The sequence below is a fragment of the Sporothrix brasiliensis genome, assembly GCF_000820605.1.
Source record: "Sporothrix brasiliensis 5110 chromosome Unknown Cont18, whole genome shotgun sequence".
NCBI lineage: Eukaryota > Fungi > Ascomycota > Sordariomycetes > Ophiostomatales > Ophiostomataceae > Sporothrix > Sporothrix brasiliensis.
The window spans coordinates 955,590-980,481 of NW_024467137.1; the positions used below are offsets into that span (position 1 = coordinate 955,590).

Here is a 24,892-nt window from a genome sequence, read left to right on the forward strand (position 1 = left end):
AAATAGCGGCGGCCGGATGGTCCCACTTTTCTCTTTCGGGTCCCCTCTTTCCTCATTCCCGTTCACATTTACCACTGGTTCTTGCGTTTTTGGTTGTTTTGCCATGCTTGTCCGGGGCTAGGCCGCTCCGTTTTGCACGTTGCGCCTGCAGTGCTCTGTATAAATCCCCATGCAGCCATTGATCCATTGAGCCCAGAGCCATTGAGTAAATGGAGTCTTACCGTCCTCGCAGGTACCGTCCGAACCTCGTGCCCCAATGCAACTCCTGCATATTGCCATGGCACTGCTAAATGTCCTCTCCCACATGTGCGTCGGGGTGCATTGCAGGGCGCACTGTCGAGGATCGCCTTTTTCTCGTCATTTCTATGGTGCCCGATCTATTGTCCATGCGCTTCTCCGTTGACCATTGTAAATGGTGCGTCCCCATCTCGAACGCAGACAACCAACCACCAACAATGGCAGGCCCGACAGCAAACATGCAAATCTCCATTGCTGGCCGGCTGTGAGCAGTTCTGCAATTCTACAATTGCATCGTTTTTGCACCTATTGAGTAAATTGGCCCTGGCCAGACCAGTCCCCGAAGCCCTCGTCCATCGCTCTTTCCCCTCCTCGCTCAATGCTGGAAATCTCCACTCCATGGACATCGCACACCACCCCCCCCCCCCCGTCAAAGAACACGCCCACGCCCACGCCCACGCCAACCCACCCTTCACGCTTCTTGCCTGGTCTGCCATGCGCTGCGTCCGGGGACCGAATGGTTCGCTAGATTAACTTCCCTCCTTCCCTTTTGCTCTTTCGTTGGGTTATTGTGCTATTGCACCTGCCTTTTGTCCTTCGTGCTTGCTATTTTCCATCGCATGGACTCGCACCGTTCCCCAGTCCTCGTCTTTTTTGTATTCTTCCATTCTTTTCAAGACCCAGTTCCATTCTGGCCGATCTCAGCCCTCTTCGCCATTGTCAACTCAGTTCTCTCAACACTGACTTGTGACTGGAGCTGACCTTCCCCGGTCCGTTTTATTCTTTATTAGCTCTCTGGTTTCTTCTCCTCTCCCACTCTCCCCTCCTTTCTCTCTACCTCAACCTCATCCTACTTCTTTTCTTCCCTCCTTTTCTTCCCACTCGTTTTGTTTGTCGGATCCCTTGACCTCTTCTTCGGCATTGTTTCCAACATCTACTCTCTTCTTTTGCATTCGGCTCTCTCTCCTTACATCTCGTCGAGTGCTACAACGTCACAACGTCCAACGCCGCCGTCTTGGTCCGGTGTCGTCTTTCTGTCGTATCGAACCCCGACTTCGCTTCGCCTTATCTGACAGCAAACCGCCCCTCGCGATCCCATTGCGCCTCGTGGTTTTACACATCTGCAACCTCTCGCGACTTGGCACACTATTTCCTTGTACATTCTGCTTCTCTTTGATTCCCCACCCGAGACTCGACCCATTTGACGCGGCCCCCTGCTTGTGACATTGTGTGCGCTGTGTTTTCGACACACAACATCTACACACTCACACACGCCCCTCTTCTGGCAATTCGATTTGCGCTAGACCTAGGCGTTCTAAGCGAATCTCTCTTCCAGTTTCCTTACTTTTGCTTCGTATTCCTTGTGCTACCGCTACCACCGCGTGTACTTGTGAAGAAGACTCCCGAGAAGCAGAGACAACGGGAAGAAAGTGGACTCGGCAACCGAAAATTCGACTGCCCCAAAAAAAAAAAAACCGACATATCGAGGTACCTTGCACCGTGCCTGAGAGTGCCTTTTCGCCTCACCTGCAATTTTCAATCAATCTATCCTGTCTATATCGTCCAGGAACCATATATCTATGAGGCCTCGCGCTCACCACCAGTGACAGCCAAGTTCCCAATCTCGTCTTCAAACAGCGGCAGAAGAAAGAAAACTCAGGAAACGCCCCAACTGCGACTCGTTGCTTGCCACGATCGCCACATCATCTCGACCTCCCGAAAGACATGGAGCAGCCGGCAGTTGCTACTCAGAAGCCGCCTGCTGGTCTTGCGGGCGTTCTCAACTCTCCCGACGCGAACCGGGACTCGGCATACTATTCCATCACGGATGCTTCAAGCAAACGTTTGTCTTTTCCTTTATTTTTGCAGCCACCAATACCATTTTCTGCCGCTTTTAGTTTCGAGGGGCTTCCAATCGCTAATTTGTACGTTTTCTTAGACACATCTGCAGCGTCTTGTGCTGGCATTAGCTCTGCTGGTCCATCCTCATCTGCCTCACCACACCCGCTCCGTGCAGCCTCCGCCGGCATGGATAAGACACCGTCTCCGACAGCTGCAGCGCACCTCCTGCCTCAGCCTCTGCTCTCGCCGTCGACAAGCAGCATGAGCGTGGCATCTATCGTCTCGCCTACTACACCTAGCAGCGGCGACCTGCGCCGCCTGACCATTGACCGCCCGCAGTCCCTCGAATCGGCACCTAACAGCGCTTCGCTCACCGCCGCCGTCGAGTATGACCACATGTCCCGCCGCGAGAGCGTCGACAGCCGCATCAACCAGGGCATCGGCGACCTGCGCCTCGGCGGCAACTCCCCCTATGCCACCCATAACCACTCGACCACGTCCGTCCATACCAACCACAACAGCTTCCAGGCCCAGCAGCGCCAGCCGCGCACCGGGCTCGACAGCCTCTCTGTGCACCGCATCTCCAATGGCTACCAGCCGAGCGCGGAGCGCAACCCGGACATCCAGAACAAGACTGTGCGCACGGCGCCCGCCATCACAGGACCGGCCATCAGCCAAATTGCGCGCGCCGCCGAGCCCACCAAGGGTCAGGCATGGGCGTTCCCCGAAGAGGAGATCCAGCGCCTGCCGTCGGCCGCCAGCCAGTCCTTCGTCGATTCGCGCCGCAGCAGTGTCGCGGACTCCCTTGCGAGCAGCCAGTTCACCACCGAATCGCGCCTGCCCAATGGCCAGCGGCGCTTTGACGACCCGGTGTCAAGCCGCCTTGGTCCCCACGATGGTCCCAACGATAACATCGACTACCACCAAAGCCAACGCCTGTCGGGCGCCTCCGGCGAGTACCCGACCACACACCACCACGCCCTGCAGCACAAACAGATTGACGACCTCCAGGCCGAGACGGGAAGCTTGCACGCAGGCTCGCAGCCCTACAGCAGAACGCCCGAGCTGCGCATCAGCCACAAGCTCGCTGAACGGAAGCGTCGTACTGAGATGAAGGAGCTTTTCGAGCAGCTTCGTGACCTGATGCCCCAAGAACGGGGATCCAAGGCGTCCAAGTGGGAAATCCTCACCAAGGCCATCACGGAGCACCAGCGCCTGCAAGAGACGGTCCGCTCCGCCACTCTGCACCAGTCGGCCGTCGCCAACGACATCGCTGCCATGAAAAACGAGATGCACGCCCTGCGCATGGAGAACCAGCAGCTCCGCGCCGATATGGCCGCCATGCAAGCCAACGGTGGTGGTGGTGCCACGAACGGCCAGGCACCGCCGGGCATGTCGGACCACTTTGCCAGAGGCCCCGGCCGCGATAACAACCAGCAACTGCCTCCTCTTCGGTCCCTGAGCAGCGGCCTCCCGCCGCCGACGACTCAGGCGCCACCACCGGAGTCCATGACTGGCGTCCAGTATGACCAATCCAGAGTCAACGGTTTCCGCCCGCAGATTGACCGGTTCTGAGCATCGGACCTCGTGACTTTTCTGCGTCGTCCGGCTTCTCTTCCCCAAGGGAACGACAGATTCCCCTTCGGTTCTTTGCTTTTGTATCACCATTGGCGTTGCGAGTGCTTTTTCACATCAGTCTCTCTTCTTCGGATGGTTTGACTATACAACGTTTATCGTTTCTGTCCGACACCCGTTGCACTTCATCTTCTTCATTGTCTTCTTCTGACCGGTGTGGTTATCTCCATTTCTTTCCGTTTGCTCAACATGGCGTTGCCCATTCTTCGATTCATCTACATTCCTGTTTGTTCCTATGTCGGTCAGGATGACCGCCTGGATCTGGTTTTGTTCCTGTTTATTCATAAGTACCCCTTCTGGCGTGTCTCGTGTCTCTTGACTAGCACTCCATTACCGATTTTCATGTCGACCTTTCCATTGTATGTGTCACCTCTTTCTGTTCTTATTCTCTCAAATTCTTGCCGAGTTCCTTCTTGTCTTTTATTTCGTTTTCTACGGAACAACGCATTTATTTCATTATGTACCTTGCGACGGCCGACCGGCGCGCATGTTGTATTGCTGTATATCTGAGGGACGGAAAGGGAACGGATTTCCCGGTTTCGGGCTGGACTCTTCCCTTGGGAAGAAGAAAACAAAAAAGATACCACGCGATTTATGCAAATGAAGCCTATCTTAAAACATTATCGTAAAGGTCTTACTCATTTTGCTGTGTTAACATTTGATTTCAAGTTTGTGATGAAGCCATAGTTTGGCAAGCTGTGAAATCGACAAGACAGACATACTTGTGACTGCTGCCAATCAGTCAATGTCGAATCAAAGCGTCTTGGAAATGCTATTCTCAACGTCAGTAAAAGATGGACGACGTGCCTTCGGCGCTGAAAAAGGAGACTGAGGACGCGGGCGGCCTTAGCGTTGCCAGGGAGAGGTCAGTTAGCTGCCCCAGGCCATTACGGCTATTTTTACGCCGCTACGTTCTAGGCTACGTAGCTCCAGAGGTCCTATTCCACCACACATCACAGATCAGCTTCATACTTAATCGACTTTCGACGCGACTTCTTCTATTACCACCCACGTCCGCGTTCTACCCAGCCCCCTCGGCTCGGGAGCATTGCTACTGTATTCGGAAACCGTCACTCGTTTTCTCATCAACTCTTATCGTTTCGATTTCCTCGATCGCAACCGCTGCCCACCTTTTCCGCATGGACCACGTCTTGACGACTGACACAAGATATTGACGAACCACTGCCCCCGAGAATGCGGCCGCTTGTCCTGCCCCGGAAAGATTTGCGTATCTCTTTTGCGCTGGTGATCTAGAATTGATACTCCGAAACACCTTTTCCTGCGTTCCCCGGGGCCTGTCCCCCCCTCGACTCGCCTCCCATTTCCTCCATATGCTCTTCCGCCCGCGGCTGCTGCGCCATCGGTCGCGCAAATACCAGCGGCCTGTCCTCTGGACGCTGCTGACACTCTTCGCTCTAGATGCCTGGCGCATTCTGCGGAGCCGGGCACCGACAATACGGTCGTCCTTGACCGCAGACACCTCACAAAGCATCGCATCCGGAACGGAAACCACCAAAAAGCCGTCCGTGTTTATAGTGTCCGTTCACCGCAACACGGAGCCCATCTTGCGATCGGCGTGGATCGAGAACCTTGTCCGGCTGGTCGACCACCTCGGCCGCGACAATGTCTACGTGTCGGCCGTCGAATCCGGGTCCCAAGACGACACCAAGGACGCGCTGATGGAACTCAAGGCCCAGCTGGTCGCCCGCGGCGTCGCCCACACCATTGAGCTCGGTACCACCGTCTGGGAGCAGCTCGACGAGCTGTATGCATGGCCCGACCCAGACACGCCCGCCGCCGAGCGGCCGGGTTGGATCTGGGACAGCGAGGAGAAGCACTTTGCGCTCCGGCGGATCCCCTACCTAGCGAACGTGCGCAACCAGGCAATGGCGCCGCTGCTGGCCGAGGCGGCCAAAGGCAGCGGCGGCGGCGGAGGACATGGGCAAGGTCGGCGGTTCGACCGCGTGCTCTGGATCAACGACGTGGCGTTTGATACACAGGACGTCATGACGCTCCTCAACACCCGGGGCGGCCACTACGCGGCAGCTTGTGCCATGGATTTCAAAGAGTACCCCTTGTACTACGACACCTTTGCGCTGCGGGACGCCGACGGCGACAAGGCCGTGTCGCCGCGCTGGCCGTGGTTCCGGTCCAGCGAGGCACGTGCCGACGTGCGCGCCGGCCGCCCCGTGCGCGTGCAGTCGTGCTGGAACGGCATGGTCGCCTTTGACGCGCAGCCGTTTTACGACACGACCGCCAACACGAACGCCCATGCTCGCGGCCACACACACGCCACTGCGGGCGGCGGCGATACCACCCACACGCCCGTGCCGCTCCGCTTCCGCGGCGTTGACGACAGCCTCGCCGAGTTCCATCTTGAGGGCAGCGAGTGCTGCCTGATCCACGCCGACAACCCGCAGTCGCGCTTTGCCGACGTTCCCTCGTCGAACGCCCGCCACCGCCACAAGGGGGCCGACGCGGACGCAGACGCAGACGCCGGCAAAAACATCGGCGTCTGGCTCAATCCCAACGTCCGCGTGGCGTACAGCCTATCGGTCTACAAGCAGGTGCGGACCGCCGTATTCCCGGGCCGGTTCGCGGCCGTCCATGGGGCGTGGGCGAACCGGCTGGAGCGCGCGCGGAGCCACGTGCAGTTTGCCCTCGAGGGCCAGACGGTGCTGAACCGGCTGCGGCGGTGGCGGGCAGAGACCCCTGCAGGCGCGCCGCCGCGCAACGAGCCTGGTGCGGTCTGCCTGATTAACGAAATGCAGATCATGTGGCAAAACGGGTGGAAGCACTTGTGAGGTAGAAGACAAAAGGAGTTTTAAGGGAATGGGCGTTTGTTTGCTATTTTCTGTTTGTTTGCATCGTACTGCGTATATGCATTACATGAACTTCCTGTTTTTTTATTCGCATATGTATACTATCCAAAAACGTGACGCGAGTATCCTGTCGCGCGAGGATTAAGGTTGCAAAGCAAATGATGAAAAAAGAAAAGCCGCCGCGGCCGCCATCCCATCTAGAGCATGACAAGATGATAAATACAGACAAACAAAATGAAAAGAAAAAAAGGATTAACCCGTCTAAACGCCAGTGTCCCTCTCCGTGTAAAATGATATATGCACAGGATGATGCAAGGGAAAAAAGGGGACGCGCAGATACAGTGCGTATGCAACGTAATATACAGCTGACAGAAGGAAGAGCAGGATATACCGCGACCGGCGAGACCCTCGTGTGCAAGCTGAGCCCAAGACCAAGCCGGGTCAACAAAGTCGGCACCCTGGATGGTACCGTACCTATCGTACCGCCGACGCCGCAGTTTACTTGTTGTGCCAGAGCAATGTCCGTAGGCTGTCCCAGTGGTCGCTCTGCACGTAAATGTAACTCATGCTGTTGCGCAGGCTGGACTGGATCTCGGCGTCGTGGTAGCGGAAGAGGTGCATCACCATGGCCCAGCTGCCGGCAGCAAAGGCGGGCCATGCATAGTAGCTGATGGTTTGCGACAGCGGCGGCTGCGACACCAGCGGCAGGCCGACACCCGGCTTGACCGCGAGCTTAGCCAAGGCCAGGACCACGCGCGCAAACACGTAGATGACAATCTGCATGTTGATGGAGCTGATCTTACCAGACCGCTTGGACCGGCCGCCGAAGACAATGTAGCCGCCGAGCAGACCGCCGATGAAGCTGTCGTATGTGCCTGGGAGAATGTTAGTCCTACGATCGTTTTGTCGTTCTGGTCTAGTCCACGGCCCAACCGCCGCAACAGAGAAACGCACCCTCCTTGCCGTCGGCGAGGTACTTTAATACCATGCGCGTCGTCTTGTATATAATAGCAAAGCGGGCCAGGTTGCTGGCATGGTGTTTTGTCGCACGGAGGACGAGGGAGACCTTTTCGCGCACACTAGAGAGGACAAGGCTGTTAGTTGGGGACGCCGAGGGATAGACACAGCGGGACGACGAGACCAAAATGTGGACGTACGTTCCGGACCGGAAGAGGAAGACCATCCTAAAGAAAGAAGCATAACTGTTAGCAGAGGCGTTTTTGTTTTCCGGCAACCATGTGGGCATACGGTCATCGTTCCGGGCGAACGGCGACAATGCAGACGTGGTCCGCCGAGCATCAAGGGGACAAAACGGAGGGAGCTCGTACACAAGCGCATGCGGGAAGCGCACTTTGGCGCCGTAGACTGCGCCATTGCGCGCGCCCTTGACGATGGCGAGGAGGTCGTGGTACTTGGGGTCGAGCACGATCTGCTCGGCGACGGCCTGGACGACAACGAAGCCACACCGTTAGCAATGTGCATGAGCGGGTCGCAGGTCACAGTCTCGGCCATTCAAAGCCGCTCTGGCTGCGTACGCCACAAAATGGACGGTTGTCTTCCTACCTTGAGGCCGTCGAGTGTGCTGGCAAGCTGCGATGGGACAGACATGACGAGAGGTGTAGGAGAGGTGACGAGGGATGACGAAGAGACGAAGGTGTAGATGGAACCGCCGGCTGCAGTTGCGCGGCGATTGATGCGCAACCAAAAAGCTCGGCAAAAGTGAAATGCGACGAGAAGGACGAGGCAGTCAAAATGTCGTGATGGTAGGGAGAAAGGAGAGCGGTCGAATCAAGAGGAATTCGATGTAAGTGTTTCTGTTAGGATGTGGGTTTGTCGCCCATTTGTCCACAAAAAGGAATATGACAAAAGGGTTACGAGAGCGTTGGTACAGAAGAGTGAGCGACAGGCAAAAGGCAAGAAAAGAAGCGATGACGGCAATGTGTTCGGCTGCATTGAAGCTCGGCTTGTGACTTTCCCCTACGCCTACTGACTACACTCTCCAGGCGACTATGCCCAGAACAGGTTGGCTGAGCGCATGCTGGAGTGGGTAAGGAAGGAGCGAAAAGTGGAGTTGTTTGGGATGCTCTGGTAGCGTGTCCAGGTGCTTCCCTGCCGTATTTGGGTGTGCTTTCCCCGCGTGCAGCGGACTCCAGGGACGAATTAGGCGGGTAAGTTGCCCCCGCGATTCAGTATCCCGACATGTGAAAGCGCAGCCAAGGGCGGTCTCGTATCTTACGGCAAGAGCGAACTGCGAATGAAAACCGCCAGTCATCAACAAGTGGAGCACAGCGCAGTCAAATCGCTGGGAACAGCCCTAAGACAAAGGAAGATGTGTAGACAAAGCGACTACCCTCTGGCCTTGGTAAAAGACGTAAGCAAACAGGACCGACCAAAAAGAAACGAACATTGGAAAGAGAGTCTTTATTGCAGCGCAAAAGTACTCTGCATTACTGTCTTGAAAGGTGTTCGTTTCGCTGGCAATGCTGGCCTGCGTTCCGGTTCTCTCTTCTAGAAGCAATCACATGCAATTATGTCGCATAAAATTGTCGTTCGTGCTTTCCCTTGAACGTTTCCTGTCCTATCGATTTGGCAGGTCTGCCCCTCGCGGCGAAACGTGACGGGCAGGAGCGATAGGCACAACGTCATTTGGTCGTCTTGGAAGTCCAACTTAGAAAGCCTTAGAAAAGGGGCTTGCGCAAAGGGAAGTTACGACCGTTGGGCGCGCTTGACGATCACATCCATCACTTCAAAAACCGAGCACGTTGTCCAGTAAATTAAACACAAGCCAAAAAGCCCCATCTCGCCTCCCTATCAATCACACCTGTACAAAGGACTGTCAGTTCCAACAACTGCAATCAGACACGGCGGTGATGGTCCGGTCAGAGTCTTGCTTTACGATGAGAACAACGGATGGCCAAATAAGCAGGCCGCGAGGCCGTAGGCACGGTTCTTCAGCGAACGCCAACTTCTTTAAGATCTGAAGAGCTGCCGGATCGTGCGGACCAATCTCTTCGTTTGAGAGGATGCAGCCGGCATAAGCGTCTACCATATCCAGAATCCTTCCACGGCACAACAGGGCTGCACAGCCTTTTTCAGATTGTCGACATTCTGCCAGATACAGGTAGACGGCGAAGTGCACTGTAAGTATTTTTGCGGTCGGGTCATGGGCGAGGCTGAATTATTAGGCCAGCCGCACATCACATCGAGAAATGGTCACCTGCGGTACAGATTAATACGGGGTCACTGAGATGGCAGAGTAAGGCTAACCGCCAACAAAAAGCACAGTCACGTTTCCACGCTATCTGATAGCACATGGTTGGCCAGGCTCATGGCACCGCGTCTTGGCTCTTTTCGAGTGCTCGGGAGCACTACTGGCTCCTCCCGCACACCCCGGAGTATTCGCGGAAAACAAGGCTCAGACAGCTGTGCACGACCAGTCCTCCCGCTCTTCAACTCCGCGCACCTGGCACAAGTCGAAACAATGGCGCTCATGCTCGAGTCGGCACGAAACCAGAAAGCAAGTGCATACTTTGAGTGGGCACTTTCCACAAAGCCGGACTCTTTTTCCCTCTACCTAGCAAAACGCCACAAGTCCGAAAGGCAGAGCAAAATGGGGAGGGAGAGGGTCTAGATTCACTCCTCACAGCTGCCTGTGACATTGTGGCGTCCGTCGTGGAGATGGGCAATGTCTGCAGCCGCCATTCCGCAATTTCTTCAAGAAGCGCATCTTGGAGTCAGTTTCTCTTACGTACAGACTCCTTGACACTCCGTACGTGCACGACACTTTGCTTCAAAAGATTGATAAGGAGGTGTGTACAGTGAGAAATGCGGAGCAATGCTGTCTACGACTACGACGTCCAGCTCTCCTGTTAAGTTACCTGCGCATTTTGCAGGCTGCCTCTGTTCCCCCAACCTCTTCGCAATATGTACCCACTCACCCCTTCCTTTCCTTTCAGCCCGTGTGGCCTACCCCCTCTCTTTGAACCCTTGTTGCTTCTCTGCCAACTCTCTGGCCCGCTGCGGCGTGAGTGCGCGGGAGCAGGCAGTGAGGCCAACGGCAGGTCAGATTGGGGGGTGACGGCTGTCAGCCAATAGTCTACCAATAGTACCGTTTGGAGAAGAACTTGAGGCTGAAGGTCAGGGAAGAGAGTCAGTCTAAAACGAAGGACCAAGTTACGGGGCTTTCCCTTTCGATTTTATTTACAACAGGTTCGTCCCATCGCCGGTCTGTTCTTCTTTCTCCATAATTTACACTTCCATCCTTTCGTCTAGTGCCCGCTGCCAAGGACGACGTCGTGGACTCCTGTGCATCTCGTTCTCCAGCATACCTATCGCGTGACGACGTGTTGGTCATTGCTACCAGTTTGCTTGTCGCCACTCTCAGTCTTCTTTTCTTGACTGAATCCTCGACTGTGTCGTTCAGCTGCGGCACTCTGTCTCTGTCTGTTACTTCCACCGCGGCCACATCGCGCCAATTTAACGTTTCACGCGAGCAGCCTTTCTCCACAGATAAGGAACGGCCATATTAACGACGGTCTTCCCCTGTGCTTGTCACATCCCGGCGTATATTGTGCGAGTAACCCTACAGTTTCCACCTCTGAACCACGACATTTCAGACCTTGGTGTTGCAGGACAATGGCATCTGCAGCCCAGCCTCCGCCATGAGACTCCAAGCCCTGCAACCGCCAACATGGCCAGTGCATCTCTGTGCGGTCCTCGGTTTGTTTGTGCACAGGTCGGCCGCTGGCATGAACTTTACCGGCAAAACTCTCACAGACGTATTTTGGCAGCTTGAATATGTAAACACACCACCAAACGGCAACCCGTTACTGGGCGGACAAAACTTCACGACATGTTGCCTGAAGGCCATCAACGAAGCCATTGAGATCGGGCCCAACGGCGGACTACAATTTGTCAGTCAGTTTGAAAACTGGATCGTCTTCGACGAGGGCGACGAGCAGCCCTTGGACTTGCTGGTCAATTATTCGCTGCGCGGTCAGTTTCCCTGCACGGCCGTCTACAATGGCGATGCGCGTGGTGCACCCGTTGTCCAAGTCAACTACACCTGGCTCGCGGACACCTGTCCGGGCTGGGAAATTAGCAGTAAGGACAACTTGAATGCCTGGCTGCAACCGCTGTCGGGCTTTCTCGTCCCCGCGGTCATCTTTTGCCTGTCCGTCCCTCGCCGCCGCAAGCTGGAAGTGCCGCGCTTCCTCTTCTCGCCCGACCAGGGCGGCATCAAGAGCTACCTCCTCGCCCCCTTAGGCGCCACTCTCGCGTTGGTCATGGTCTCACTCGACACGCTGGTTTGGCTGTGTATCTGTTTCGGTTTTGCCGGGCCCATGATTCTGAGCGGATTGTACGAAGCCATGCTCGACAACTCCGTGCTCGAGTACCTGCGGTTGAAAGTTGACGAAAGCCGCCTCACCCTCGACATGCGGTGCCGCTGCCTCATGGTGATCCTCATCGGCAACCTCGACCTTGTCTGGAACACAGAGGACCCGGACGGAAATGGGGGCTATGTCGACGGCGGGACCCATGGTGGCAGCTACATTAGCGATGCCGCAGATGATGGCGACGCGGAGGACGAGCACCTCCACTATACTGGGCGCGGGAGTGCGGTTGGCAGTTTTGACGACCGTCCTCCACGTGGAAACTCGGCCGAGATACCGTTGATGCCTCTCCGTGGAAGCGGTGCCTACCAATCCATCCCAAGCGGCGAACAATCATCACCGTCACCTGCCGGCGCACCACTCTACGGCCGGTACGACCAACCTGGGGTGCCCGTTCCAAATGCGCCGTATGCTCCGTACTCTTCTTCTTACCCGTATCCACCATACGCGTCTGGTCCATCCGGCACCAATGGCTCTCCATCTCCCTCTCGTGCCTCCCTGTCACCACGCGGTCCGGCCCCAGCACTTCCAGCTTCTTCGAATGCAGCCGCAGTTGCCATTGCTCCGATGCCGTCCGCGGTCCAGCAGTTCAACCCCATAGAAAGTGCCGCTTCCCACGGCTCCGCTCTCCCTACTGGTCAGGGTATTTGGCAACCACCAAACAATAGTGGCAGCCAAAGTCGTCTTGATGCCAATGGAGCTGACCAAAATACGGCCATTGGTGCGGTACAAGTCGTTGTACCACCGCCTCCGCCCCCAATTTCGCGCACAGCGGAGAACGAAGACGTATTACTTGCTGACGAGAGCCACGGGGGCTCTATTATTCCTGGTCTTTTCATCTCACCAGCGTCGGCCGGCCCCGACCCCAGGCCCGTGCCAGACTTTTCGGGCCAACAGCAATATCAGCATCAACAGCCGCAGCACCAATCGTACATGGGTGCTGTACCTGGCTTTCCTCCAGATCATGCCGATCCAAACCAGCCTGTGGCCTATGGCGTTCCTTCTGGTGCAGCGTCCCCTGGTGCCCCATCAACACCAGTCCAGCATCTCTCTGCACCGGCACATGGCACCGTCGGCACGCCGTTTGCCAGCTCGGGCTTTGTTGCCGCCGGTGTGGTTGCGGCAGGCGTCGGTGTCGGTGTCAGTCACGATGCCAACCGCCGGCTGCTCGTGAATCACCAAAATGGCGGTCCTCTCGCGTCACCATGGCAGCACATGGAGGAATTCCTGTACTCTCTTCGCATATACAACGACGACTTCCCGACGCGCCAGCACTCACCGCGCCAGTATGCCAAGCACAGTGACTGTCCAGACGGCATCAACTGCCACAACGATCTGCACAACGAGCCGCCAATTCCCCGCACGCCCGAAACGGAGCGGCTGATCCACCAAGTGAAAACACGGCTCAAGACCATGTTGCACTGTCAATACTCGTTTGGATCGGTGATAGGTGCACCGGTCGTCTTCTTCCTTGGCGGCTTTATTTTTGCCCTGCTCCAGAGCTTAGATGCGCTGGGAGATGAGGACATTGCCGAGGGACTGGCCTTTGGCCAATGGTACATGACGATCCCGCACATTGCCATTATCTCAGGTCTGTTGTTGGCGGGCAACAACCCTAATATTCTGGAAGGCGTCCTGGCTGTTGAGCGCAAGTACCGCCAGGACAACATCACCATTTTTGGTCTAACGTACGGACTGGCCTACCCGTCATGCTACAAGGTCGCTTCGCTGTGGGACCGCGGCTATAACAAGAAGCAGTGGCTCAACACGCTCATTGCTACCTACCTTGTGCGCTCCAATGCCGTCTACAGTGGCAACGAAGACTATGACAAGGACATTGTTGATCTGAAAAAGAAGACTACCCTCTCCCTGTCGGATTGGTCGTTCCTCCTGGCCCTAACATTAATGTTGCTGGGACTTCCCTACATCCTCGCCTTCCTCACGGCCTACTTTACACCCGAAATCGGTTTGTCGTGTCGATCCCTCACCTTTACCATCTACATCCTTGTTCAAATATCACGTACGTCTCTCCCAGCTGCCCAGCTGCCCAGCCGCCCAGATGTGCTTTTGTGTTAACGAACGCTACTAACAAAAAAAAAAACAGAAATCATCCTCTGGCTATGGGCGTATGCCGGACCCCTTTCTGTCTTCAACGTCGACAAGCCGGGCTTCTTTTCCATTGGTGGCTGGCTGGACAAACGTGGTTTCTATGAGCCCTATTCGGTGCGTTGGCTGGTGGACCGCGGCCAGGTGGTGCCTCGGAACCCATTCAAGCTGCTGCGTCTCGTGTGGAACGATCCGGGCCGGCTCGTCAACTGGCGCTTTATTTGGAACTCTGTCTATTACACCAGCCAGTGGCTTTTGGGCTTTATTGGCATCACGGCAGCAATCGGTGGCACCGCCATGCAGCTTATGGGCGTCTACTCGGCCGACATTTGCTACGTCACGACGGCCTACTGGTTCGCGCCGCTCGAGGAGAGGCCAGCACCCATCATTTCCGTCAATTCGGCCCTTATGATCCGGGAGTCTGAGCGTGCGTTGTCCCGTTTTTGTCACCCTTATGGAAAAATGCCTCCTTGCTAACACACTTTCAGTCATGTGGAAGCCATGTGCCATCACGGCCATTGTTTTCATGAGCGTCGTCAGTTTCGTCGGATGGTGGTACCAGCGCCGGATGCGTGACCTTTTCCAAGACCGTATGTTTCCATACTACTGTGCATTCCGTCTCGTTATTATTTTTATTGGTTTACAAGACATCACATCTGACACAAAACCAAGAGGTCCGCAGGATCGACCAGAACGAGCGTCGCGATACCCGCGCGTCCCGTCCCGACCGTGGCCGCGTTCGACCGCGTGTCACGTCCGGTGCGCCCCTGACAATCCGAACATTGACGCCGTCGATCCCCTCGGCTATGCCAGCCAGTGTACCCCGAGACATGGCCGGTGCATCGGCCGTGACGACCGGCTACGGCGGTTACGGCCGTTCGTACGGATCACTCCGCGCCCAGAATAGTGTGGCCTTGATGTCTGGTGCCCAGCCACCCCCCACCTCAGCGGTAATGGCAGGAGCGTCATCGTCGATATCATCTACACAGGGCGGTGGAGTCCGGCCCATATCGACGGCAACAGGATCCGGGACAGGAAGCATGGGCGGACGAACACCGTCTCCAGTTGGGCCCGGCAGTATTGGGAACGTGCCGGACGGTGGCAGTAATCAGTCCACGGCCACCCCATCTGCCACACATTCCTTCTCTGGTCCCTCTGGGGCATCTGGCCCAAATAACAGTCTTGATGCTGCAGCGGCCGGTCCTTCACGGAGGACTCCCTACCGGAGAACACCCTCACCAAACGAGCCTCTGGCAGAGGCGGACGAGCCTCCTATTTAAAGCAGTTTCGTAGCATATATTGTACCACTTGCCGTATAAATACCACAAACCGTATAATTGTAACTGAAATCGTCGTGAATCTACTTCCAATGAAAAAACAATGTCTGTGAGACGGTTATATGCTTACATAATCAAGTGGGGCTCTTTGCCCGAATTTGGGCTAGCGCCATCCGGATGAGCTCGTCCTGCCTGCGAGCGGCTTGTGGAGTGAGCTACTGGCCATTGAAATTTTCGCTTTTTGCCGTCTTAGTTTTTCTAGGGTGCTGTTTTTTTACCTCCTTTTTGCTAGCCGTGTTCCCAACCACGCGATCTGTTCCATTTCTATCAGAACATCGTTTTATCGTCAACGTCTTTTTTTTCTCACGCTCGATATACCTGTTTGCACCCTTTGCAGCATCTTCGGCTCGACGTTACCTTTAGCTCCGTCGCTTCTTTTGTTCTATTTTTCTCACGCCCCCCTAAATCGGCACAATGTAAGACTTTGGTCCTCCCAATAACCTCTTCATATCCTGAGATGCAATCGCCGAGCAATTGAGACTAACCCCCTATCTTCTTCCCTTGCTCTAGGCAGTCCGTTCGTCGCGCTGTTCTGCGGTCCGCCGCCTCCGCCTCGGCCCAGGTCGTGCGCTCCACGTCGACCTCCTCCACTCCCCTTGTCCGCTCCGTGGCCGCCAAGGCTGTGCGCATGCCCGTCAACAACCTGGCCCTGGCCGCCCGCTACTTCTCCCAGACTGCCCGCGTCGCCGAAGAGGCTGAGCAGCCGACAAGCGATTCGGTCCCGGCTGCGGCTAGTGTGGGCGAGACCAACGTCGAGGCCCAGGATCCGACCCCCTACGGCATCTTCATCCGCAACGTTGTTTTCGACGCCAGCGACGCCAATCTGCGGGAGGCCTTTGAGCACTACGGTCCCATCAACTCCACCTTTATTGCCCGCGATCCCCGCGGCATGAGCAAGGGCTTCGGCTTTGTCTACTTCGAGAACGCCGAAGCCCAGGCCAAGGCCCTCGAGGAGGCCAACGGCTCGTTCTGGCACGGCCGCCGCCTCAGCGTCCAGCCGCGCCAGAGGCGCCAGCTGCACCAGGCCGACCCCAACCGGCCCCCGCGCGCCGACGACCGGCCCCTGCGCGAACCCTCCAACTGCCTCTACATTGGCAACCTGCCCTACGAGACCACCGACGCCGACCTGACTGTCACCTTCCGCGACGTCGACGGCCTCCAGGCCGTGCGCGTCGCCGTCGACCGCGCCACTGGCTGGCCGCGCGGCTTCGCCCACGCTGATTTCGATTCGATCGAGAGCGCCAAGGCCGCCTACGAGTACCTCAAGGACAAGCAGGTCGGCAGCCGGACGCTGCGCATCGACTATGCCTCGCCGACCAAGTACTTCTCAAAGAGGAACAGCAGCGAGAGCCAGGAGGAGGCCGTTTCGGAAGCGACCAACTAGGAGAGCAAAGGAAACGAGAACGTAGCGCAAGACGGGCGCGTGTCTTGCACGTTGATGGACATGATACACGGAAAAGGGGGCCATGGAGCAAGATCACAAACGTGGGGAAGAAGGGGTGGAAACGAAATCCGACTAGGTCTCTTACTTTGGCCACGAGGGTAAAGGGAGTGCTATGGGGGCCAGAAATGATATGAAACAGGCTTGGACACCACACAAAAGGAACTCGTCACTCCCCGAGGATGGATAAAATACATTGGTGCGCCGGCGGGCGGTGTTGACTCGGTTATGCTTGGAGAAGGCGCAGACGTATTTTTTATATGTCCTGCCTCTTTTCGTTTTGTCTTGTATTGCCAATTCCCGCGTAAAAGACAGATGAACGCGCTCGGCGCAGTGTATATTAGTTTATAGCAAAACAAGATGAAATGACATCTCTCTACTATTTTTAATCTAAAGCAGGCGGACTTTGATACCGCAGTTGAAGCGTGTTTGGTATTTGCGAATGCGATGCTGGCATCTCTGTGAGCATATGGTGTCTCGAGACTTTCTGTGCTCTCTCCCTGAATCCCGAAACCTGTCGTCATAGTCGACCCGAGCTGCTTTTTGTCTTCTATTTTCTTTGGTCTATACTTTGAATATAATTCCAATACATAATCATGCGTGTTAACCCAAACTCCGTCCAGTTGACTTGGTATTTCGAATGTATTTCCACCCAACGTCGGTTTTACTCCTTCTTGGCCGTGGCCCGGCTGTTCGCTGCGAGGCGCTGTATGTATTGTCTTAGCAGAGAGCATGTCATGAATTGGGAGGAAAGGTAAAATACAACATACGACAAGATTCCGCAGAAGAACAGCAATCGTCACCTTGCCGACCGACGGCACGTAGATGGACGCCTTCTCCTTGACGGCGGGACCATCAAAGTTGCGAAACGACGAAAAGTTGATGCACACGGCACCGTCGCGCAGCAGCTCCGTCGGCACCTTGAAGCCCTCGGCCGGCACGCCACCAATGACAACGTCCGACAGCGGCAGGCACTGCTCCAGACCAAACTCGGGGCCCTTGTCCAGCACCTGATGGCGCGGTTGGCGGATGCCCTTGCCGCGCGTAAACACCTGCGTGCCCGTCAGGTCCACCGAGTAGACCGTGGCGCCGTCGTTGGCGAGCAGCGCCGCCAGCGGGCGCCCGTTGACCTCGGAGCGGTTGATCACGGTAATGGTCTTGCCATAGAGGCGGTTGCCGTAGGGGATGACAGTGTTGTAGACGTGCAGGTGCTCCAGGATCTTGACGACGGCCAGCGGCGTGCAGGGCAGGATGGACTTGAGCTGGTTGGCGGGCGCGTCCAGGAAACGGATGTTGTGGTACATGTTGGACAGGTAGCGGTGGCAGAGGCCCTCGACGTCCTTCTCGAGCGAGACCGTCTCCTGGATGTAGCGGTCGTGCGTCGGGTTGCCCGGGAAGATGGGGTAGTAGACAATGATGCCGTCGACGGCGGCGTCGGAGTTGGCGGCCATGATGGCCTCCTCGAGGGCATCCTTATCGACGCGGTGCAGCTCAAAGGCGAAGCCACTTCAAAAGTTAGACTCTACCAGCATAAAACAAAAACAGTACAACAAAACATGGTCCCTGACTCACTTCTCCTGGCACGTCTTCTGCGACCACTCGGCGTACTTGACGGCAGCCGGGTCGTCGTTGGCCAAAAATGCAGCCAGGCACAGCTGCCGGTCAATGCCATTCTCCTTCAGGAACGTCTCGCGGGTGTCCTGCACCTCGGTCAAGAGGTTCTTGGCGATGCTGTCGGCAAGGATGACCTTGCAGGTCTTTGGGACGTCGGCCATGGTGACGGTCGGGAGGACGTGGGTGGGTATCGAGCTGTTGTAAGTCGTTCGGTTAGCACACAGTATTGCCAATTGAGCAATTGGGTATGCAGCCAGCCAGGAAAGACGGCTGTACGGTGTCGTGCAAGCCATGCCACTCACATGCAAAACGTGAGGCTTTTTGGAGTCGGAATTGGAGAGAATTTGCAGAGTCGGGACGATGACAGCGACGAAACGGTTTTGCGACAGAAAGTCTACAGCGGCAGTCTAGCCAGCAGCGACGGCGACAATGGCGGCAGCAACAGAAGCGAGAAAGGCGAGAAAGGCGGGTTCAGAGTCCGAGAGCATGCCGAACGCATTGTATATCTCGTCGTCTTGTTCCCTTTCGTTTTCCTACAGCAGCGGGAAGAAAGAGCTACAGGGCGCTCAAAAAAAAAATTTAATAACGACGCGGGACAAATAGGCCTAAAATTTTACACTCCAGTGGTGCCTTCCCGTCTGAGCCCGCGCCAGCCCTGGCCGCACCTTCCTCGCTTCACTTTGCGCCGCCAAGATAGTGTGGTCAACAACAATGAGCAAGAATGACCGTCTGCCGGGCCCGACTACGGAGTTTGTAGCGGATTGCACCTGCCAATTTTTTTCTCCGGCTGCTTTTAAAGCTTTTGCTGCCCCTCCCCCACTGACCTTATCGTCTATCAGACATCATTAAGGTACCATTCGTGCATGGTCGCCGCTAAAAGGTACATATAGAGTTCCCAGCGAACCCCGGCCCTGTTGATTGTCAATATGCAAAATCTCGTCATCTCGTAAGCAAAGGCTACGACCTCGCCGCACACGCTTGACTGCCCAGAATACCACGCGAGCAGCCGCGTCCACAGCGTCTTGGGACTGGAAGAATCACAAAGGGACTCCATTCAATCTCGGCACCGTCACGCTCGCCCAACAACGATACCCTGTCTCTCCGTCACAATGGCCGACTTCGCCTCGCTGGCCACCAGCTACGTGCTGGCCGATGCGGAGGACGAGCAGCAGCGGCTGGCCGGCCAAGCCGCTGAGGGTGAGTGATTGGTGTACGAGAGGGTTTTTTTTTAAAAATTAATTGCTGACGTGTGGCCAGCAATCAAGAGCGCACCGCGCAAGAGCGCCGCCGTCCTCGGCTGGGCGCAGTCCATCAACCAGTGGATGCCGAATGGTGATAATGATGCCGACAGCGATGTGATTGTGCGTGCCAAGGGTAGGTGGCATACAGAACTATCCTCTGGCTTCCGTCGAGTATAGATGCTGACGTTGTACAGCTCTCGGTTTCCTTGCCTCCACATTGGAGGTGCTGGATAAGGACGTCCTTCGTGTCGAACAGGGTACGTTTGCGGAGGTTCCATGCGTCTGTTTCATACTTGCCTTTTATTGTCATTGTACTCTTCTGACGCGCCGTCCTTCCCCTAGTCGAACACCTCATTGCATTCTTTGGTGCCTTGTTTGCCATTGACCACAAGGCCGGTGTCCTCGACGCCTCGACGGCCCTGCGCTGCCTCTGCACAATGACGCAGTTTCGGCCGCCAATGGCCAACGCCGTTCTGTCGCACCTCAACAAGCTCGGCGAGGACTTCCGTTTACAAGTGCCGGCAACACGCCGTGCCGTCTACGACCTGATCGCACTCCTGGTGCGCAACGATGCCGCTCTCAAGAGCCTCAGCGAAACCAACGGCGCCAGCGGCCAGTTCCTCATCGACCTCTTGCAGCTGTGCCGCCATGAGCGTGACCCGGACAATCTGCTGCGGTGGTTTGCCATCCTACGGCATGTACTTGATCACTACGGCCCGCCGGCTCTAGCACCCAATGTTGTCGAGGAGGTGTTCAAGGTCGCGTCAGACTACTTCCCCATCTCGATGCGTTCGTCCGCCACAGCCGCCGGCACGACTGTCGACGACCTCAAGACGGCCCTGCGCAGTGTATTTTCAGCCAGCTCGCTTGCAGCGGCGCCCGTTTTTGATTTTCTGCTCCAGAAGATGGACCAGGGCGACGCCCTGACGGTCTCTGTGAAGGTGGACATCCTCAGCACAATCCATGCCTGTATTGCGGCGTTTCCGAACCCGGCGCAGACGGTGGTGCCGCACACAAGCCGCATCTGGAACTCGCTCAAGTACGAGGTGCGTCATGGCGACGTTCCCGAGACGATCGACGGCACGCTGCAAGTGATCCAGGCCATCTCCACGAGGCTATGCCGCGGCCGCAGCAGCGTCAGCGGTAAGGCTCCTGCGGAAGATGCCGCATTTTTGAAAGACTTTGTCGACCTTGTCCTTGCCGACTGCACCAGCGACCTGTCTAACTCGACGTTTACCACGCCCGCTGGCCGCTTGCTCACCAGCACTATGCTGGGCGGCTTTGGCGCGTATAACCTGATGATCAGTTCCGTCATCGGCACAGTGAAGAAGGACCTTCAGCAAGCACAGGCCGCAAATCATACACGGGACTTGGTCGGTGTTCTCAATCTCGTCCTGCGGACGCGCCATAGTCTCATAGTCGCTACTGATGCGGAGGCCCCGACGACTGCTGCCTCCCCCACAGCAACAGAGACTGAGTTCCAAACCCACGACGATGCCCTTGTCGGTCTGCTGGAAAGCGTCTATCTGCGCCTGTGGAACAACACTCTCAAGGACACAGCGGCAGAACCAACATCACAGGAGCCCGTTGTCTTGACCGAAGTGATTCGCGGCCTGGCTGCTCTGATTGCCCAGCGCGGTCCTCGCCCTGCATCACCTTCGTCTTCTTCTACTCCCTCCTCGTCTACCACGGCATCCCGGCCACTGCTGTGCACACACACACAGTGTGAGCGTATTTTCGAAGCGCTCGCGCCGCGGATTCTGGTCCCCTACTCTTCCGCCTCGCAGTCGGGCGCCGCCGACGAGGGCCTGTCGCAGACCGAGTTCCTCACGATTGCCCATGAGGCCATGACGGCGCTCCAGACAGCAACTGCCGTGTACCCTGAAGGGTTTACTTTCCTCGTCGAGCGGACCGTGTCATCCATCGCCGGCAGCCCCAGCGGCCCGATTGCCTCCTACTCGCTCATTGCCCTCTCCTCTTCGGCCGAGTCACTCTCGTCTCTGCGTGACACCCTCTCCCGCGTTGCATATATTGGCTGCTCGACCATCCCGTCTGCTGCTGAAGGCCTCGAGAGGAGCAGCAAGGCGCTTTTCCACTTTTTGACGCTGACACAGGCGCTCTTCACGACCCTGGAGCGTCTTTTGGATGCCAAGGCGTCTTTCCAGGCGACCAACGCTGTTCTGTCCGGCGTCTACGGCGCCGCCCTGAATTTGCGCGACGCCTTCTCGAAGCGCGGTGTCGGTCCCGAAAAGGCAAAGCAGCCGCCAATCGCCTCGTCTGCTGAGCAAACAACACAATCTACGGCAGAATCTGAGACGCTGCAACAGCAGTTCCAAGCATACGTCAGCGAGGCGACGTCCATCGTACGCCGGTTGTACCTGAGAGCAACGGCTGTCGGTGCGGACCAGCAGCTCAACTTGAGCACCGACTTTGAGCATTCAGTCGCCTCGTCGCTTACCCTCGACGACCAGGACGAGTACTTGCACCAGTTGGCTGCGTTTGCGACGTTTGTTGTCCGCGACCTGAGTGAAGAGCAGCAGAAGGAAGCAAAGCTGCATGAGGCTGCCTTTACTCTCTTCCAGTCCGACTGCAAAGGTCAACATTCGTTCTACAACGAGGCACAAGGCGCACGAGCCGATGTCCTGTCCTTGGGTATTCTCAAAGGCCTCTGGCCATCGACGATGGCATCTTTGGTAAGTCACTCAGAAAAAATGGAGAGGGAAAAGCCCCGGATGAGGGACCATCAACTAATAAAAACGCAGGCCGACCTGAACATATCTCCCCTGAACCTCCTGGACGACTTTGATTCACTTGACAAGTTGCCCTCGCGCACCCGCCTGGTCCGCAACACGATTGCCACCGTCGTCACCAACAAGTACTCGGCGGCCGCCAGCGTCGGTGCCAGCAAGGTCCAGTACCCAGGCAACCATGCCGCATGGCAGGCGACGGTGGATGCGGTCAAAGCTAAGCTGGATGGCGGTGCGTCTCTCACACCCCACCGCTTCGCACGCCTCGTCGCTCTTGCCGCCGGCGCCTTTGCACGCCTCGACAAGGATTCCAAGGCGCTCGCCAAGTTATTGGCCTTTGCGCCGGCTCGCCATGCCGAAGAAACCAGCAATGGAAACGATACAAAGGCGGCACAGCAAATGGCCCGCATTGTGGGTGGCCTGCTCGTGTCCGACCGCACCCTCTCCACCGACGACCACGCCGTCGTCAAGTCCATCTACAAGCAGTGGGTGTACGGTCAAACCGTCAAGGCGCTGCTGCCACTGGCGTTTCCCCCACGCAAGGCTACCGTCGAGACCGAGGAGGCAGCCGTAGCCGCCCGTCGTGCCAGCACTGTGCACACCATTGCCATTATGGCACTCGTCCGTGGCATGCCCTTCTCGGTGTACGAGGACGACGTCGCCACGAGTAGCGGCAGCGAATCCCTGGTCCGCGTGCTCGTCGCCGCGGCCACGACGCTCGTGCCGCAGTGGGGCGACGTTGCCGTTGCGCTGCGTGTACTGTCGTCCATTGTGACGGCCAACCGTGCCGATGCCGTCCGCAGCCACCTCAAGACAGTTGTTGACGCATCCATCCGTGTCTTTTCATCCGCCGGCCCAGCGTCCTCCACGTCGTCTTCTGCATCGGCACCGCCACCAACCCCTGCTTCTCGCAAGGAGGCTCTTTTGCTGGTGTCACAGTTGCCGGCACACTACGAAGAGGGTCTGCTGCTGCCGTACGAACCACGGCTGGCACGGGCCTTGGCGGCTGCCTGTGGTGACCGGGTTCGTGAGATCCGTGAGGTTGCCCAAAAGGCTCGTGAAAACTGGGCCAAGGTGGCAGTCTAAGCGATGTATGTAGATACTTTTGGGCATGTTTTTACCCTTCTTTGTTATCTTTTTTGCATCTAAAAGGAGTTGGGTGTGGTAGAGTTTAAATTTACTTTTTTTTGTAGAAAATTCTTACCTTTTTCAAATAATAAAACTAAATACCTGACAGGTTACATCATCCAATAGCATTTAGGTAAAAGCAATAAATAACCGCCTAGTAGATATAAAAAAAGGAAGATATAAGTCGCGGTGTTTTGTGACTATTGAAATTTGGACTACGCTTTGATGAAGCCTAACAAAAAATCTGGAGATGTGATCGGACATAAACATACTTGTGAACCCGTCACAGGATGTTGTTTACAAGAAAAGACATGACCTGCTACTATCCTAGCAACACCTCCCTCGCTTTCACATCCTCATGCCGCCTTGGGCGCTGCCTTTCTGCGCTTACCACTCTTCTTGCCAGCCGTCCCTGTGGCCGTCGCAACGCCAGAGTCGCTCTCGCTTGCGTCGGCAGCTGCTCCGGCTGCCAACATTTCCAGCACGGCCGGACTGTAGGCGGCTTGTGACGAAGTTGCTGGTGCTGGTGCTGGTGCTGCCGACGCTTCCGTAGCAGGGGCAACGCTGGCCACGCGTCTCGGGTCGGCCTGGCCAATGGCCGGGACAGCGGTCGCAAGGACGGCCTGGAAAGGAGCGGCAATGAAGCTGCCGGCGCTGTCGAACCACTCGGAAAATGGGCGGGAGACGGCGATCTTTTGGGCCACAGCCTTGGACTTGGACGTGATGGTGATGTCGACATTGTAGACGGGTGTGTACTTTTCGACGGACGTGGCAATGGTAATCTGGAGGCAGCATTAGCACGAGCATTCGCAATCGCAAGCGCAATCACATTTCCCAAGCGAGCGAAGCGAGGCCAAAAAGGATAAGAGACGTACGGTTTCGCCACTGGGCGACGTGCCGACATAGACGGTGGCGCCCTCGACGTAGCGCGACCAATAGGTCAGGGCGACGTTGAGCGCCATGTAGACGAGGACGGCGAGAGCCGAGTAGTACTTGGTGCTGTCGAAGCCGAGCTTGTAGTCCCACAGGAAACAGGCGACGGCGACAGCCAGGGCGCCGTAGCCGAGGGCAAGGCGCACATCGGTCAGGCGGTGCGACTGGACAAATCGCAGAGAGTTGAGGTAGTTGGGAATGGCATCGTCGGACGTGTTCTTGAGGTCTGCGCAGGATGTTGTTAGCAATGGTTCCTTGGCGGTGGGAAGAGGCTAAAAGCACGTACCCGCCAGATTGTAGACGGAGATCTTTTCTTGCGACATGGCGGCTGTGGGAGTTACGGAAGTGCTGGTGGTTCGCGGTGGTCGAGAATGCCGTCTACCGTTATGTTATGTCGTGGATGGCGATCGCGAACA

General features: G+C 56.5%; 8 protein-coding genes across 8 annotated transcripts; 5 read left to right on the top strand and 3 right to left on the bottom strand.

Annotated features, from left to right (window-relative positions):
• Positions 1–1,962: 1,962 nt before the first annotated feature.
• Positions 1,963–3,654, top strand: SPBR_01576 (hlh transcription factor; the record flags this gene model as incomplete). The annotated part of the gene is made up of 2 exons (XM_040759886.1): positions 1,963–2,080; positions 2,255–3,654. 2 exons carry the CDS (start codon positions 1,963–1,965, stop codon positions 3,652–3,654), a joined length of 1,518 nt encoding a protein of 505 aa, XP_040619266.1.
• Positions 3,655–5,045: 1,391 nt separating this feature from the next.
• Positions 5,046–6,518, top strand: SPBR_01667 (polysaccharide export protein; the record flags this gene model as incomplete). Its single annotated transcript, XM_040759977.1, has 1 exon — positions 5,046–6,518. One exon carries the CDS (start codon positions 5,046–5,048, stop codon positions 6,516–6,518), a length of 1,473 nt encoding a protein of 490 aa, XP_040619267.1.
• Positions 6,519–7,034: 516 nt separating this feature from the next.
• On the bottom strand, positions 7,035–8,144 carry SPBR_01844 (peroxisomal membrane protein 4; the record flags this gene model as incomplete). The annotated part of the gene is made up of 5 exons (XM_040760154.1): positions 7,035–7,411; positions 7,491–7,615; positions 7,694–7,720; positions 7,865–7,980; positions 8,100–8,144. 5 exons carry the CDS (start codon positions 8,142–8,144, stop codon positions 7,035–7,037), a joined length of 690 nt encoding a protein of 229 aa, XP_040619268.1.
• Positions 8,145–11,197: 3,053 nt separating this feature from the next.
• Positions 11,198–15,315, top strand: SPBR_01217 (uncharacterized protein; the record flags this gene model as incomplete). The annotated part of the gene is made up of 4 exons (XM_040759528.1): positions 11,198–13,895; positions 14,034–14,462; positions 14,524–14,625; positions 14,708–15,315. 4 exons carry the CDS (start codon positions 11,198–11,200, stop codon positions 15,313–15,315), a joined length of 3,837 nt encoding a protein of 1,278 aa, XP_040619269.1.
• Positions 15,316–15,489: 174 nt separating this feature from the next.
• On the top strand, positions 15,490–16,756 carry SPBR_01765 (nucleic acid-binding protein; the record flags this gene model as incomplete). The annotated part of the gene is made up of 2 exons (XM_040760075.1): positions 15,490–15,522; positions 15,887–16,756. 2 exons carry the CDS (start codon positions 15,490–15,492, stop codon positions 16,754–16,756), a joined length of 903 nt encoding a protein of 300 aa, XP_040619270.1.
• A 721-nt stretch (positions 16,757–17,477) lies between these two features.
• Positions 17,478–18,588, bottom strand: SPBR_01843 (methylenetetrahydrofolate dehydrogenase (NAD+); the record flags this gene model as incomplete). The annotated part of the gene is made up of 3 exons (XM_040760153.1): positions 17,478–17,519; positions 17,584–18,319; positions 18,386–18,588. 3 exons carry the CDS (start codon positions 18,586–18,588, stop codon positions 17,478–17,480), a joined length of 981 nt encoding a protein of 326 aa, XP_040619271.1.
• Positions 18,589–19,536: 948 nt separating this feature from the next.
• Positions 19,537–23,501, top strand: SPBR_01223 (DNA repair transcription protein; the record flags this gene model as incomplete). Its single annotated transcript, XM_040759534.1, has 5 exons — positions 19,537–19,624; positions 19,685–19,801; positions 19,863–19,925; positions 20,011–22,361; positions 22,431–23,501. 5 exons carry the CDS (start codon positions 19,537–19,539, stop codon positions 23,499–23,501), a joined length of 3,690 nt encoding a protein of 1,229 aa, XP_040619272.1.
• A 398-nt stretch (positions 23,502–23,899) lies between these two features.
• Positions 23,900–24,799, bottom strand: SPBR_01946 (signal peptidase protein complex; the record flags this gene model as incomplete). Its single annotated transcript, XM_040760256.1, has 3 exons — positions 23,900–24,325; positions 24,419–24,702; positions 24,763–24,799. The coding sequence occupies 3 exons, from the start codon at positions 24,797–24,799 to the stop codon at positions 23,900–23,902; spliced, it is 747 nt and encodes a 248-aa protein (XP_040619273.1).
• Between the last annotated feature and the right edge of the window lie 93 nt (positions 24,800–24,892).